Source organism: Trachinotus anak, unplaced genomic scaffold, assembly GCF_046630095.1.
Source record: "Trachinotus anak isolate AG129_WGS33_773 ecotype Australia unplaced genomic scaffold, CSIRO_AGI_Tana_v1 ptg000026l, whole genome shotgun sequence".
NCBI lineage: Eukaryota > Metazoa > Chordata > Actinopteri > Carangiformes > Carangidae > Trachinotus > Trachinotus anak.
This window is the reverse complement of record NW_027273877.1, coordinates 9,661,466-9,678,725: the sequence shown is the minus strand read 5'-3', so window position 1 is coordinate 9,678,725 and position 17,260 is coordinate 9,661,466. Positions and strand designations below refer to the sequence as shown.

Sequence of the window (17,260 nt, the reverse complement as noted above, 5' to 3'; positions counted from 1 at the left end):
CCTGTATTTTAACAAGAAACACACATTTAAAGGACCATGTGAAGGATTTTGGAGGATCAATTGGCAGAAATGGAAAATTCAAAATTAACTTAAATTATTTATTATAAAATTATTAATTATAAAATTAATAAGTGAATGACGGCCTGAAACTAAGAACCATTGTGTTTTCATTACCTTAGAGCTAAGAATGTCTGCCATGTTAAAGCGTTATGTTTCTACAGTAGCCCAGAACAGACAAACCGGACACTGGTTATAGAGACTCCCTGAAGACAACTATAGGTTCATTTATAGGTTTAGTGATGGAGGGGTGATGGGAGGGGTATTGTTGGTTGCAATCTGCAACCTCAACACTAGATGCCACTAAATCCTTCAAACTGGGCCTTTAAGGGTGCAGGCTTGAAAACCACAATACTGACACATAAGAGAGAACTTATCACTGCCTATATGTCAAAGGGCAAGTTAGGAGATAAACTACTGCTTGTATTTACAAGTGATAATACCCCTAATAGGAATAGATTTGCCATAAGGGAAATGTGTGTTATAAGGAACACAGGTTAATACTGTAGCTGAATTGACTACATCTGTTATGTGACTGAGGGTAGTTTACAGCCTGTGCTGGATTTATGTCTCTAGGGAAGGGTAGGTCATTTTAACATCGCCTTCCCTTGTCAGTGATTCAGAGGATGTATGTGAGTAATTTTTCATCCACACCCCAAATATAATTAAGGTTGCGCTGACCTACTGTTGATCTTCCTGTGGTTGTTTTCACATAAAGAACTGCTCATCCTGCTTTTTACTTTTTTCTTCTTTTTTTTTTAATCTGCTCAAAATCACCACAGAAAAAAATCACAGCCATAAGGAGAGCAAATGTTCTGTTGTAATGTCAGCCACAGGTACATTTGTCTCCTGGCAGTTAAATATGAAAAATGTAATAAGTTAAATTACCAAGAAGCACGGCGACTATTTCATTCATCACCTTCCTCTTAGTCCGACCGGGGTTTTAGAGGGTGATAGTTGACTAGCAAGTGTCTCAGGTTCCTTCTGCTAAGAGATTTGTCACTCCTCTCCAATGCCGTGAATTTTTATTTAATGAAATTCTGCATAATCCTGAGAACAAAATGCTAGACTGACTAGCACTAGTATGCTCCAAGCTTGCTAGCACATTAGCTCACCAGCTACAGTTCGCCAACCAGCCCTGCTGGAGGTAATCGGTAATCACCAACCTTGTAGAAACATAGTGGAGAGCACTTTGCCACTTTTCTGGCGTGACAGAGCTTTAATGGCACTGAGAAACTGCGGCTTTACTCAGACAGTCAGCCGGATTTGAATCAGCAGCTTTTCAGTTAAACATTTCTTTCCTACAGTAAATACCTCTTGAAATATAATTAATAGTAAAAGTCTTGCTTCTCTACTGTAAAAAAAAAAAAAAAAAAAAAAAAAAAAACAGCATTAGATAATAAAAGTTATATGAGGCATGTGGTACAATCAAGCTGAAGATGGCTAACACTCGCCATCAATCTCTGATCCTGAGTGATTAAGCAACTGGTGGTACGACACTCTCACACACATAGACACGCGTGTCCACACACATGGACAAACATGTGAGAGACAAGCCGCCGTATCAAAAGGAGTGAGTGGGCAGATGCTGAGAGCTGACATGGTGGGCTTACTGTATACAGGGACATAAACAGAGCAAGAACACTTACTCAGATAGACATGCAAACACACACACACACAGGCTCAGTTAAGGATTCATTACCAAGTCCCAGCAGACAGACTTCCCTAGATTTCCCTTGGCAGATGGTTGATGGTAATCTGGAAGACTCTGACATTTTGTCTATGTGTTAATTTTGTTATTGCCAGTGCTTCTGCACTGCAGTTCACTCTGATCCAACCCTCCACAGACAGACTGACCGACCACTGCGCTCTATCTACTGCATGAGGAATCACAGATATAATCAGCACTCAAGACAAAGGGGTAATATTTTAATTTCACGATGGCCCAATGAGCTGAAGAAAGATCTGACACACAGGCCTAATAACTAATAAATTTCTTGTGTTCCCCCCCCCCTCCTCGTGGGAATGGCAGCAGCAAAGATGTGAGTGTTTGTGACAAGCCTGGGACAGGAGGTTGACTCGGGGCTGGCACTGCTGGTTGGCCCTGCAGGTCCCCTGGGAAACTCCCTGGGGAGCCTCCCTGTCGACAACCCCTGAGAACTACACGTATCTAAATTCAGTTGGTATGCAGTTCAAAGCTCCAGCGTGAGGACAACCACATGGAAAGAGGACGAGGATTTCAAAAACCACTGTACTGCATTGAACTAAGACTGCGTGTAACCTCTAATACATGTCCACCAGGTATTGTGATGTGTGTCTATCCTGCATCAGCCCTTCAGTAGCACTGCACTGGACACATGAACAACAGGAACTGTCCATACAAACAAGAAAATATATATTTATCAAACGTGTGCACGCACACCTTTACACTAATATAAATCTCACCTGTAGTACATCTGTCTGTATGGACGACCAAATATGGCCAGCACATTTCTCTGAAGGTCTTGGTAGCCTCAATGTATTTGTTGTGAACATACATTCATTAATGCAGCCTGATTCCATCTGAATGTCATTAACAGGCCCTCTTTGAAGCCACAGGTGCTCAGTGATACAGAATCAGAGAAACAAGATGAAATAGATGGATTAATTGAATACGTTATCAAAAAAAAAAAGCCATTACATTGTTTTCTATTTAGAAACAGGAATGATAGTTTACAATATATACATTATTATATGGTTGACTGTGGTGTTGGTTATTGTCTCTGTAATCCAGGATCTGGCTTGCCAACAATTCTACCTGTGTACCAGTAAAGGTTCGTCAGTCCATCTGGTTGGAAGAGGATCTAAATGTAAGTGGATAATGCAGCACGTAAACATCTTATCTTGATTTCTGTTAACTCTCACTTGCCAGTGATCGAATGGGGAAGTTCAGGCAGCCAGAAACAAGAACATGTTCATCCTTGACTCTAATGGCCGCTGCATGGCATCGGTGAGTGATGATTTGTTGATTTGTTGTTGAGGAATCAAGACAGACCTGATCAGAAACCTGGATATTGTTATGATCATGAACACTAGGATATGAATAATCAAGTTTCTAATATTACTTATTATGCAAATGCCATCAAAGTGATTGAAACCAGACTTGATCTAAAGCTTTTTCTGTACTCCAAAAACAGCACTGAGCTTTGATCCAACTCCAGTCTATACTTTAAAGAAAACCTATTAAATACAGTATTTGTATTGGAGCAATCCACAGTACGAACTACACTGGATTATGGTGATGTTCTGTGTGCTCATGCTGCTGCCACTGGATAATATTTACCACAGTGCCATTCAAACAGCTATTGTACATTACCACTCATCAGATGTCATAAGTCATATGAGTCATCACAGAAGCCATCAGCACACCTGTACTCTCTTTTATAAGGCCTTAGTAAATAAATAGGCAAGATAGCCAACATCCTTAGCAGCAAGGGCAAAGGAGAGACATGTTTCCATCACTGTTCAAAATCCTGTGTTTGTCCCCCTGTGTTATATAATTTAAGTTTGATTTATTCTCTAAAATCTCTGTAAACAGTGTTCCCATCCCGCCCAGCTATTGGTGGAGACTGCACCGGTCAGAGGACTGCACTTACTACTCCTCTGCACATTTTTCAGGTAGGAACATTAAAAAAACATAAAACGATGTTTTAATTGACCATTAATAAAAGACATGGTAGTAAAGAACAGTGCTGATGTTAGCTATGTAGCAACAGCAAAACTTTAACAAAATAGCTCCTTTAAGGTCTCTATATGATGATATGCGAAATGTGCTATGGATGTATAATGCAATTAACTTAGCAATTTGTATTTCTTTTATCAGACCAGAAATTTGGGAAGCCTGAATTTTATGCTAATGCTACATCTATATAACTATATTAGCAAGGGACACATATTTCACGTACATGTCAGGCGCATTTTCTGATTAAAAAATGCAGGGGAAGTCAGTTTTTCTGCCATGTGTGCTATATTCTGCTATTCACCAATACAGAATGCATCATTACTCCTTTACTCTTTTGTACCTGTCACTGGAATTAAGAAGTTTGACTAAGCAAAAAGGAAAGCAGTGAATTGGGCAAAATAAAATCCTTCCTAATGGCTTCATTTCTGTATCTTTTACTGTACTCCCGGTAACAACAGTTTATCTGAAATAACAACTGTCTGATATTTTTAAGTCCGATGCTATGCCCCTCTCTGTTTTGTCCCAAACAAGGCTTTACCCTGCTCAGCATCACAGATGAGCCCGAATCTCCTGCCTGCAGGTTCCCGCGTCTATTTATAGACGCTGGTTTCTCTACCTCACGCTGCTGACCCCAGACCAGCACAGAGAGCTGCATCCCAGCTCACCAATCTGGGTGGAGATTAATCTGCCAGCCTTTACGGCAGGATAAAACCTCGTCTCTGACCATGGGATCAGTGATGGAGGGCCCTGCGTGGTGGAGAGAATTAAATCAGCCGTTTCTCGGTTGGTCCGCTGGTTGGTGATGAAGGCTTCAGGGGGAATGGGAGCAGAGAGCATGTGACCAAGACTCCAGGGGAGTCAGGAAGGGAGAGAGGTGGAGGAGGGGTAGACATGTGACCAGGCATGATGAATAGACACACTCAAATGTAACATGAATGTATATTTAGCCTACATTTGTTCACCTTGATGTTTTCTTTTTTTTTCGTCATAAGCCTCTTTCCTTTGCAGGTTATTGATTTGTTTCTGTGTAGTAGTGTAGTAGTCCTACACACACTATTACAGCATATAGCATGTACAGATTAATACAATGCAAGCTACACACTGTACTGTACGCACGGGGACACATCATGCATAGGCTGGCTAATGCGCCTGGTTCCTTTGCGTGCAGTGGGGTGATGGGGAGCAGTGTGGATGAACGAGCAACACACAGGGGAGGAGGGCAAAAGGCTTCAGGCCTGTCATGAACCGAGGACGTTAGGTTGTCCTCACGTCAGTGTGCATGCATGTGTTAGTGTATGTGAGCACAGTGCAAGCATCTATGCAGTGATGGTAGGTGGAGCGTCGTGACCTTCGCGAGAAAGGCTTGACATTGAGTTTCATCTGATTCTGATTCAGTGCACAGTCTGTAGATGTATGCAGTAGAGCTTCAAATGGAGGTTGTCGGTTTTTAGTGGTTTCAGAAAGTATTCAGGCCCCTCTTTACATTCTGCACACCTTATTGTGTTGTACATTTATTTAGTTGAGTATTCACACCCTTAATTCAGCTTTGAGTCTTCTTGGTTAAGTGTCTAAAGGCTTCGCACACCTGGATTTTGGCAGTTTATCCCATTCTTCCTCTCAAGCTCTGTCAGATTGGATGGGAACTGCCATCTTCAGGTCTCTCCATGGATTTTCTATTTAGTTTTTCTGGGCCCTCTGTGATGAGTAGGACCTGATGTTTGCCAAGCGTGGTGCTTGAAGGAGTTCAGCCCATCGGCTCCAATTTTTGTCTCATCAGAGACCTTTTACTCAATGTGACCTCCCTGTGGCCACTCTACCATAAAGGCCTGATTGTTGGAGTGCTGCTGAGATGGTCGCCCCCTCTGGCAGGTTCTTAATAGCTGTTAATAATTACAGCAGACGCACCTGGCCACAGTTTGGACTACCACAGCAACATGTCTGTGTACTTTTGTTAATAAGAGATTTGAGTTTTGAAAAACATGTTTACAGCTTGGTACAAAGAACAGTTTTGGTCTCAGTAGCTAATTTCCTCCTTCATGACATCTCCACAGGGTCTGAATTTTTATATAACTCACCTGTTTAAATTTATTAAGGCTTAAAGTGTGGCCACTTTGACTGACAGGTGGGTGCCACCACCGTTGGCTAGCCACTTGGAGTACAGCTGTTACAGTCACTAGTGGTGTTTGTGCCTTTTGGACAATTTTTCATGCAAAAATCTGACAAATAATATGGCTTGTTGTGCAGCTAACAGAATGTGAAGAAGTCTGTACTCCTGTCTTTTGCCCAGAGCCTGGCTGTGCTCATGATGCTAATGGGAGCATATGCTTGCCACAGTTATTAAACTGGCATGCTCGAAAGTCTCAGCTCCACATGAAGTAGCTTCAAACCCGCTCCTCAGAAAGCTGTGGGTGACGTCACAGAGGCTACGTCCATCTTAATATACAGTCTATGGTCAGACCAACTTGGCCTTCATTATGATCTCAACTGCACCTGTAAAGTTTTGTGACTATGTCTTGCATGGCTTTAATGCTATCACAGTGACAAACTCTGTCCACAACACCCACATCCACATCCACAACACAAGGTAGTACAAGGTAGTTCCTGCTACAGTGGCTGTCTCCAGGACCACGTTTTGCCATGGTGACACACATAGAGACACAGAGACCAGCCACGCTGTTGAGGCTGGTCATAATCAAAACTCTTCTAACTTTGGCCTTAAACAATGTATTCATATATAACTCCATCGCTCATAGAAAGAAGCTAATTGGGAAAATAAGTTTTCAGGGTCTTTTAAGTTAATTTTAACTTATTCCATTGACTTTTAATGAGGCAAAAACAAATCTACCTCCATGTTCTGCTGATGTGTACACGGCAAAACCACAAACCAGCAGCTTGAGTAAGTGAAATTATATAAAAACCTGCTCCTCAAAGGGGAACTCTGTGTCTCCAGAGGGAGCTGAGTGTCATCTGATAAATATCCTTAAGTGATGTCACTTGAGTCAGCGTTGGCTGGGGCTGAAGACTACAAGGTATGGAGTTAGCAAAGAGGTGGTCTTACCAGACCTCTGTACCGTGTTCCTCATCTCTGCTTGAGGCTGTAATGGCTACATTAGCCACTAAAAGAAATGTTGCATTGATTTATAGTTTTTTTTATCTGTCCATTGTGAGTCTGACAGTGTTAAAGTAGTACAATGCTAAACCAGTGCAGCAATAGACTAATGTTATTGTCCAACCTAGAGAATATGCCCAGTTTACCGCCTGAATAAAGGCAGTTTGTTACTTTTTTCCTAAGGCCACCTTGACCTAACAGTTATTTTTTTCCCCGGCAGCCACAAAACATCAAACAATAAGTGACAGAAAAATCTCCACAGTACAAAAATCCCTCCCAGGATTACCACCAGTGTTCCACTCTGCAGAACAGGCGTCCGTGTCCACTACTGGATCCAGAGTTGCAAGCTTCCAAGCAGGTGAGGCCATGCACACACTTCCCTCAGGTTATTTGTGGTGGTTGACCCCTAAGCCAGATGTGAGTGCATTTTCATTACTTAAGGGGCCACCAAAATATATACACTGGAGCACTATACACAGAAACAGTGTGGGGTGAGTCGCAGTCTGTCAACTGAATGCAGAGAGCTATGCTAATATCAACCCACATTGTAGTATTAAAATGTCAGAGTAACTGTATTTCAAACTGTAATCCCTTACACTACTTGCTACTGTGTAATTAAGCAGTGCGCTACGGCCCGACGCCACAAAGGAAACACTGGGGGCCTTTTTTAAACCAATTTATCGGCCGCCTCTCAGCACCTGATTCCACGCATCAGGCTGCTACACGTGTGGTCCGTGTCCCGACCACTCTTCCTAATGAGTTGCATTGTCTGACATTGTTTAACAGTGCCTGCAGAGGATTGAGTGATTGCCCCAAAAGAGCCAACAAAGCCACTGTGTCCTCTGGATCATCACAGACCCAACCCTGACGCATCTGGCGACAACAGGTGACCAGAAAATAGAATCGGACGTCGTGGGAAAGCAACCCGACACGACAATACAAACAGCCTGTCTTTCTGCGCATAAACACACCTGCACGGACACCGACTGAATAACAATCCTACTAACTGTAGTTAGCGCTATGGAATATGCATTGAATCATTTTTGACCTGACACTGGACAAAGACTCAAGATGCACCTTCAGCAAAATTCTGTGCACAACATTCTGTTGTGCATTTCTACTGATATAGTCCCAAAATAAACCCAGACAACAGTGAAAGTGACCTGAAATGTGTCTGACTGAACTCCGCATCTCTAAATCTCCTCTACAGTGTGTTCCAGTTTCGTCACGACTCTGACCTCTGTGTGACAGTAGAGTTATCGGTGATGGCCGCTCAACTGAGACTCTCACAAAGTGACAGCCCAGTCAGCGTTACATTCATGTAGACCGACCCTAAACCAGAGAATGAGTGTAAGTCTACATCCACACTAATACCTTTGGATTTAACGAAAACAATCTCCATCCATACTATCACACCTGAAAACACATACATATATGTCAACACATCAACATACACTGGGCAGTGTAAACAGGAAGCAGACTGTGTACTCTGCAGTTTGTCAGTTGCGCGAAATACTACAAACGATGAACCGCAAAGACAGTTGTAGCGTTAAAATACAGAATTTAACTGCACAACAGCTGTTAGCAAAGACAGCACGGTCAGTAACACTTGTAATTCCTTATCCATGTTGCTTTCACCACTGGTGGTGGTGAAAGTGAACTGAAGTGGTGTCACTATACAACATCCCTTGCAATTTCTGCATGTAAAACACAAAACATAACTGCTACATCAGATTAATTTTACAAGAGCCCGGTCAATTGATGTAAGTACGAAAACAGCTTTCAAACCAGCGCTTTGGCTTTCAATGTTAGAGATACAGTCGATGCATTTGGAATGAGGATCATTTTCATATGGTTCAATTTCCACCAGTGCATGGGAATAAAAACAAAAGGCATAATGGACAAAAAAAAATGACATCAGCAAATGCAACACTATACTATCAAGTGATGTTATTTTTCATGCGAAACCACTCAGGAAACAGCAGAGAGGATGTCTTCAAGTGTCAACACCAGATTCGTGTGAGAGCTTATGTTCCATTTTCCTGGCCAGGATAAATCACAGACCTATTGATTCTCACCAGCTCATTTCCAGGAATCGGTGTACATTATCACATCTCTCTCTGGGAAGCAGAGAGGTGACCTCATTTCTATGTTCTTCAGGGATCTCTCCTGAGGCCTTCACAACAGCAGGGATGATGAATGTTTACATTGCTATACCTTGAGATCTAGGCCAGGACGTGTACACTAAAAATCATATTAGATTAAATAAGTTGCAGTCATTCTCCACACAAAGTAATATCACAAATATCGAAGCAGGTGGCGTGGAGTTTCATGCAAAACCCATAATACTGGGCCTTAATATAAATCTATTTATTTCTTTTTCTTTATCTGCTTTAGTGGACTTTACATGTGCTAAGAGCCAGAGTGATTCTATAGCTTGTAGCTAGCTAAGAGAGGAGACGGATTATCAGAGCTGTACAAGCACTGTGATTGGCTGACTGCTTCTGTTGTCGTGGTTTTCATCCCTACAGATGGCCATGGTTACCGTGGCAATGGCAGCAATTCGGCAGCATCACAGGGAAGACTGTGCTACACTGGGAAAACCTCTACATCGTCACTTCTCTCCAACCTTGTCGGACAGAGGGAGATAAGAAGTGCCGTCCAAAGACAGAGAGGGAGGTAAAGGTTTTTTAAAAGCTGCTTGACCAAAAACCACAAAAAGAAAAAAATCTATATATGAGACAAAGTACTTAAACACAAACAAATCCAGTGCTGCTCGCTTTTGTTCTCCCATTCCTGCCTCAGAGATCACCAGGGTCAGAGCAGCGGGTATAAGCTCCTCTCTCGCCCCAGAATGACAGTCCCATCTGTCAGCCAACCTCCGCGGGACCTTTCGCATGCATATCAGCACAACTGGCCCTCTCTGCAGCGCAGGAGGCGAGCCTCCCGCAGCCTATTAACTATACATGCATCAACATTATACAGTTAGTAAAACAGTAACATGGAAAGGATCACATGCAAGCTTCTTCCAGCTAATCGTGTCCATCTAGCTACTGTTTAACCTCAATGTCACAATCGTGGTGCATCCAAATCAGTCTGAAACCAAACCTGAGGCAAATGCATATTTGTGCATGATGCCAAAATCAACAAAACTCAGTGGTGGCTTACTAATTATTAAGTTAATTCCAACAAAGTCAAAGAAGTGCTCCCCCTCTGCCAGACTGAATATTTCTGAGTCTAAAGTTAGAGCAACCTACCTGATAGATAAATCCTGTATTGTGGTCCACTGAAAGCATGGTGTGTCTCCTTAAGGTTGGGGCAGGATGCCCGCTAACTCCCCTTGTGCTTGCGGCAGTGGTAAGATGAGAGGCTAAGGCTCAGGGCCGGAGCCCCACTCTGAGCTCAGTGTGTGTTTGTGATTGTGTGTGAAGAGTTAGAGAGAATAGAAGAGAAAGACAGAGTCAGCTTAGTTGTTGAGCTCTCAATCAAACCCTCTCCACACCTCAGCCGCTGTCCTCAACCGCTCTTCCCATGCTGGGATATGCCAGCAACCTCATTCCGAAAGCCCCACCGAACACAACATAAAAACAAAAGCAGGGAGCTCAGCACAGCTCCGGCTCTGCCTCAGCCTCTGTCTCTCCCTCTGCCTCCGACGGCTTTCATCCAGGGTAGCATCAAATGTTTCTGACAAGCGTCCATCCGCCAATCCCCCCAGAGAGATTAGCACTCTGACATCACCGATGCTGTGCCATGCACAGTTCTGCTCTGCTGAGCCTGCAAGCTCTGTGGCTCTGTTACCTAAGAGAAGCCTTAGGTCGCAGGGAGTCAAACAACACCATCCTGCATGAGGGACTTCACGCAGCCCCCGTGCACATCACTCACAGCTACATGCGCCGTGGTCACTACACACCTCAAGAAGAGGAAGCAGTGAGCAGGGTTAGTGTCTCAGCCTATACAGCATGTGCATCTGTAAGTGCATGTGTCCGTGTGCCTGCACAACCTACCTGAGGCAAAGAAGCAGCTCCCTGGCTGTGGTGCATTGTCAGCAGAACTGTGTGCGAGACATGGTGTGCTGGAGACAGTTCTGGAGGATCAAGCAGCTATTTCTGCTGCACTGCCTGATGTGAGTGTCAAATTACAATAATGCTGCCTTTGCATTTTACATCAGCTGATATTTCTTTCATCTGTCACTAGCGAAGATGACACTTAATAATTTGGTATTCACAGGTGAAGATCAGACAACTGAATCCCGCTGAACAATACACAATCTAATTTTCCTCTCTCCTCATCAAACCATGTCTCTCACCCTCTCCATCCCGCTCTGTACCCTCTCCCTCTACCTACCTCCATGCCCTCTTCAATCTCCTCTCCACTGACACTGCTATAATTAACCATGGAAAGGAAAACAGCCGGTCAAGGCTCCTAGCTGCGGTGTAAAGGCTTCCTGCCTGCACAGTTGGATCACCAAGTCGAACAGAAATTTCACACTGATCCAAGAACACCATGCTCAAAAGAACAAGCCTGGGCAACTCCAGCAGACTTCCTCCGTCTGTCCTCACTGATCTTCTCCAGCCCAGCCAATCAACCAGCTCTAACTGGACGGCCTGGCAGGGAGCCTACAGTTAGGGTTGTAATTAGGACCATGCCAAGCTGAAGCCGGAAAAAGGGCCACATGTGTTCTAGTGAAGATGATGTATCTCAGAAACCTTCAGTATACAATGAAATATACACAGTAACCAGAGAAGCTGCCATGTGAGTGACTGCCAGTTGTTCTTTAAAATCCTGAGTCAACAGTTTACTCCCCGAGCTTCGCTGCTCAGAGTTTATTAAATATAAAAAATATTAGCAATGTTACTGAATAATGTTACTTTACTCTTCAGTGTAAAATTTCATCTTCTTGTAAGGAATCTGACCTGACCCAGTTAAGGCATACTTGAACATAAAGGAGCACACTGTCCACAAAAAATAAGAAATAATGTTTTTTTTTTAAATCAGTCAGTGTAGGTTATCTGACGTGCACTGTGTTTTAAAGACATGGCAGAACGAAGTGAGTGTCAGTGAGATAAATTAAACAACTTTCTCGTAGTTGGATATCCAACTGTAGTAGCCTTAATCAAATGGGTTCTTTGAGGAACCAGTTTTCATACTGAGGAATCCCAAAAGTTCTTGCAGGCACCTCTACGAGCATTGAGGAACATCGTAAAAGTTTCAGGACTACACTATTCTATACGCAAGTACAGATTTATAACACTCTCATGTTTGTCTGGTGGTTAGAAAACTATACCACAATGATGGGAAATGGGGGAAACAGCTATCCTAGCTTTGTCCAGGTACCTAAATCTGCCTGTCAGCACCTCTAAAAATCACAAATTAACACGTCATATATCGCGTTTCATCTGTACTAAAGCTAAAGTGTAAAAACAATGACTGAGACACCTTGCAAATAAATGTTGTAATGTAGAGGTCCTAAGGGGCAAAAGTAAAGTTGTAGTAAGTGACAGATTCACAGTTGGGCCAGTGGCTGACACTTTGTGCTCAGTCTTGTCCTCAGTCTTGGCTCACATCCCACAGTTGCATAAGCGATATTTTGTCAGAACAGACGACACGAACGCATCCAATGGCTCCGTTGTCTGCTCTCACTCGTACCCTGTGAGCTTCTCAAAGCCATTTGAGGCGCTGAAAGCCTGAACTCGGCTTAATTCCCATTATCTATTACTATCTATTTACACAGCATGTTGACAGCCGCGTGTGGCTGCTGGATGCATGGTGACATGTGTTACCATTGTGATCCAAAACGACACGGCATCTGTTAAACAAGCCAGCTAATTAAAGATAGAAACCAAATACAGCTGTGCAATATTACTGTAGATTATAGATTATAAAAACATGGATTAACAGATAAATGTAATCAGACCTGTGCCATCGGAGCGATCGGGAAAAATGCAACAACCTGCCTGGTATCTGACTCTGCGTCTTTTGCTTGTAGAACTTCTTCTTCTTCAGTGATGGAAAACAATACCAAAGAACCAATACAACAATGCGTAAGTCCTGAAATCAAACCTATCTAAGTCAACATTTAGGGGTATAATCAACAGAACGTAAAGTAAAATTCATTTTCTATTTCTGTTATCGGTTTGAGCAACACGTTTCACACAAAAAACTGTCATCTGATCAATTGTTAATTAAAAAAAATATGTCAAGTATAGCCGCTGAAACAATGGTTATTTTGATGTAAAATCTTAATCAGCAAAATAACAGAGACGGTCCTCCTGTAAAAAACGAGCCAAAAGGTCGTCTGTGCAGCAGGTTATGATGACCCATCGTTACATTTTGTCATTAGTCGACATCTAGTGGACACAGGGAAAAGTGTAAGTCCACGTCAGAAGGAGGTTGGGTGGATGGATGGATCACAAAACAGGAATATGACACAGGAGAGAGGTGTTCGATTCCCATGTGAAAGTATCGGATTATGTTGTTTCTATTATTTATGATCGCTTTAGGAAGTTAACCACGTTGTTATTACTGTAACCATGACAACAAAGATCATCTAACGGTGAGGAAGTACTTATTTTAACCCAAATCACCATCTTTTCCTAAACCTAACCACCAAGCCATGACCGTTACTATAGTAACCGTGGTGACAAAGCTAGATACGCCACAGTCGGTATAGTTCGGGCATTTATTATTGTAACCACGACAACCAAGGTCCGGTAGGCCTGCCACCATAGGGGAGCTATTTCAGGAGACACTCATATGGGTCGTATCAGAGGGTTGGAAAAAACTACACTAAAATAAATATAGTGGAGCTCAAAGTACAATGTTTTACTCTGACTTGTAGTGGAGTAAATGTAGGAAACAGCAAAAAATTTAAACACTCAAAGCAAAAAAAATTCTACCCAAATACAGCATTTGAGTTAATGTTGTTCCTTCCCATCACTGCGCTTCGTTAAACTCTTTACAGACTTGTTTTACTGTAATGACGGTCAGTCCATTTGTGGTGACCTCCTTTTCATTGTCCTTGCATTGACCTTTCTGGCTTATTTCAATACATTTACTATTGATTTTCTGATTTAAAACTAGTTTTTAACGAGTGCATTGAATTGAGTTATCATTGTTATTACTGGGCTGAGCGAATCGATATGACATGTTTGCAGGCAGAATGAAGTTAAATGGGAAATGTACTCACCACATCTTTATTTTCTTGGGAACTTTGTTCCTGCAAGTCAAAGAACATCGAGAAATCAGTCAACAGGACAAAAAAAAAGGCGTGTAGGTGCATTACTGTCAAGCCAGTTGTGAAATTCCTTAGCATGCAGTAAACTCAAACGTCAACTGAAAGACTGCTGAGCCATGATGCATTCAGATTAACATACTCTCATGCTTGACCTTGGGAACTTGGTAACCTGGTAGAATGGAGTACAATGGGATAGTTTTTTTTTAGCCATGTTGTGTAGTGAGGAGTCCCTGAGATTCTCCCCATACTAACACCTCACATACCCATACACATCCTGGTGAAACCATGACAACGCATTCGCTTGTTGTGCGGGGAAGCAGCAGTGAGTTACAATGACAGGGAAGTAACCACACTGCAATGAGACTGCAGAGGAAACAGAACAGCCACCCCGCACCACATCAGCTCCGTCAGGCCTCACTGTACACTGTAAGCTCCGGAAAACAAAGTCCTCATGTAACACGGACACAAATAGAACAAACAAGGAGAGTATTGATTTGCCTCCAGAGCGATCGCTGCTTTTTAAACAGGGTGAGAGCAAAGCAATATATTTAATCTCTCTCCTCTGGCATTGACAGTGCATCTGAGGCAGCGGACATGTTTTTTTTTTTTTTTTCCCTTCTTCTTCTTTCACAGCACAGTCACACCTGAATGCTAATGAGGTGAGGCTGACCGCAGAAGTGGGCTCTCGCCTGCAAGTTGCTCAGTGTGTGACGCTTGAGACATTATGCTTGTTTGAAATTCTGCCAGCGGGCTCAGACCTGAGTGGACAGTTTTGTTTCCCTGCTGTATCCTCCATCAATATGTAATACGACCTGATCCCACAGCGGAGAGATTACTGTATGTCTCTGCTTGGGTAGCATCTTTCTGTGTCACAGGTGGATGGATGGATGGATGGATGGATGGATGGATGGATGGATGGATGGTGATTTCAAGAGAGGGGAGGGATGCACATGTGAAAGAATCTTATTACTTTATCATGAGCGTGTGGAATCACATCGCAGCCAAACAGTTCGCTGTTAATGTTGGAGTAATTCAGCAAAGCTCCTTGTGGGAAGATGTAAAGACAGTGATCTCCCTGCATCCAGCTGATGAGGCATTTACCTCCCTCTGTCTCCTCACTGCTAAAATCTAACACTTAATGCTCTCATCTCAGAGTAACATCTTGGACCCGCAGCACTGTAACACTTAAAGCAACAGCTTGGCAGCGGGTTACATAAAAAGAATAAAAACTGGGTCGACTGGTAAACCATATGAAAGGCAAAAGATCATGGACCCTTTCAGCGCAGGCAGCAGGGTATATCCTATACGTGCGTTTGACTAGATGCTGTGAAAACATGGTTATCAACCTGTACAAACGCCTCATGTGTGAAGGCGTGGGCGGTCACGGTGAGAGATGTCATCTTTTGCTCCAACATGACTTGTGCACACGGTGAAAACGATCGATTTTTGTTAATTTATGGTGCGCAACGTCCCTTGTTTGCAGTGAAATCCAGACGACACACAAGCCGGTAAAGCCGTCCAAAAAAAAAAAAAAAAAATATGTGGGTCATCTTCAAATACACATTTACCCCCCATTGGAAAAATGAATCACACACTGGTGGGACGTTTCATTCTAACTGTGCTTTATTCTAAAGAGAAATTGCACAGAACTGGTGTCCAACAGTCCATTCAGGTTTCTCTGTGACCCAAAGCACCTGTGTATGAAACTCAATAAAAAAAACACAGCAAAAGTGTGTGTGTGAGTGTGTGTGTGTGTGTGTGTGTTTTTGTCTTACCGTTGGTAAGAGCGGCTCCATTTGAGCTCCTTGATCCGTGATGTCCATCTTTTCCTTCGCCTTGGCTTCACAATAGGCAAGTCGTGATGCGCTACTCTTGCCTCTGTCAAACGCTGGTTGAAGACTAAGGTGGCTTTTTTTTTTTTTTTTTTAGGGAGGAGGGGGGGGATTTCTTGATTTTTTTTTTTTCTTACCCCCCTTCACATTTGATGGCCGGGTTTACTCAAATGGAGGTAGCAAAGCATTCCCGTCCTGCCCTACATAATTTACGCATGGAGGAGGGAGGCAGTGCTTCCCATCACTGGTGAGGCGCAATAGTGAGAGCGGCCGTGCGCAGCCTTTCAGCCATGAATTCAGTTGTGAGGGCTCTTCCTTCCTAAATATGTATTTATATTAATGCAAACAGGCGTGTGTGGATATGTTGCAGTCTGACTGAGATAAGGCTCTCATATAAAAAAAATGTTAAAATCTATTTTATAGGCTGCACAGCTATGGATTTAAAGCGACCTGGCGTTCCATCTATATATGTCCCACATATAGCCTATTTATCGTACTCGCATAGGATGTTCTGCAGGGTCTATTTGTGTCATTTCGCCTTCAGGGGGGTCAGATCCCTGTTAGACGGTGGAATCTAATGTGAAGGCAGCAGCAACAACAACCACACAATCGCGCCGCAGTGCCTGCCTCTCTAATGTTGGGGTCTTGTTTGGGTTACCCATGTGGATTTCCTCCATCACCGAGGCTAACATGCCTTCTGTTGGGGGCAGGCTGGAAACAGCGCGACCAGATTACGCACTCGCTTCAGTCACAAAGGGTGTACTGTGAAATAATGGACAATCATCAACAAATATCCCAGCTGCCGGATGGATGATGCACCGGTGCCGTCCGGTATCAGCAAGCCACATTACACAAGGACGCTGCTGGCTGCGAGGGTTGTGCGCTGGCGCCCTCTTGTGGTCCAATCCAAGAGACGTCACTCAGATTCGGTGCGGTTTGCGCTGCTGCACTGCAAATTGGATTGGCCGGAGGATCGTTAGATTTTAATTTAGGCTACTCGTAATGCAATTGCGTTATCTCAATTCACGGACGTGCAATATTCTATTCCATGCATGTGAATGCCACAAAAGAAAACACGCTGCATATAATTGTAATCAAGTTACTGGATTGCTGCAGCCTTCAATGATCAGTGGGTTTCAGTAATGATCACCAGTGAGTCAGGGTCGGTGAATCCCAGGACGAGGCGCATCACAGGGCCCGGTGCAGAGGAGTGATCCAATCAGTTCTTTAATAAGATTTGTAAAATATGACTGGCTCATTAATTATCTTGACAGCCCTTTCTCGAACTACCTGGAAGAAATCACCAG

At 43.2% G+C, this 17,260-nt stretch overlaps 1 protein-coding gene across 5 annotated transcripts in view; it reads right to left on the bottom strand.

The window, feature by feature from the left end:
* Window positions 1-17,260, bottom strand: part of LOC139609714 (sodium-driven chloride bicarbonate exchanger-like) — a 48,574-nt gene that overhangs the window by 30,325 nt on the left and 989 nt on the right. For 3 of the 5 annotated variants that reach the window (XM_071464611.1, XM_071464608.1, XM_071464609.1), the window contains exon 2: window positions 14,074-14,103. In XM_071464611.1, the coding sequence (XP_071320712.1) occupies window positions 14,074-14,103 (30 nt within the window). Of the gene's footprint in view, window positions 1-14,073; window positions 14,104-15,896; window positions 17,244-17,260 lie in introns of all 5 variants that reach the window. The other 2 variants (XM_071464613.1, XM_071464610.1) reach the window with 1 other exon arrangement.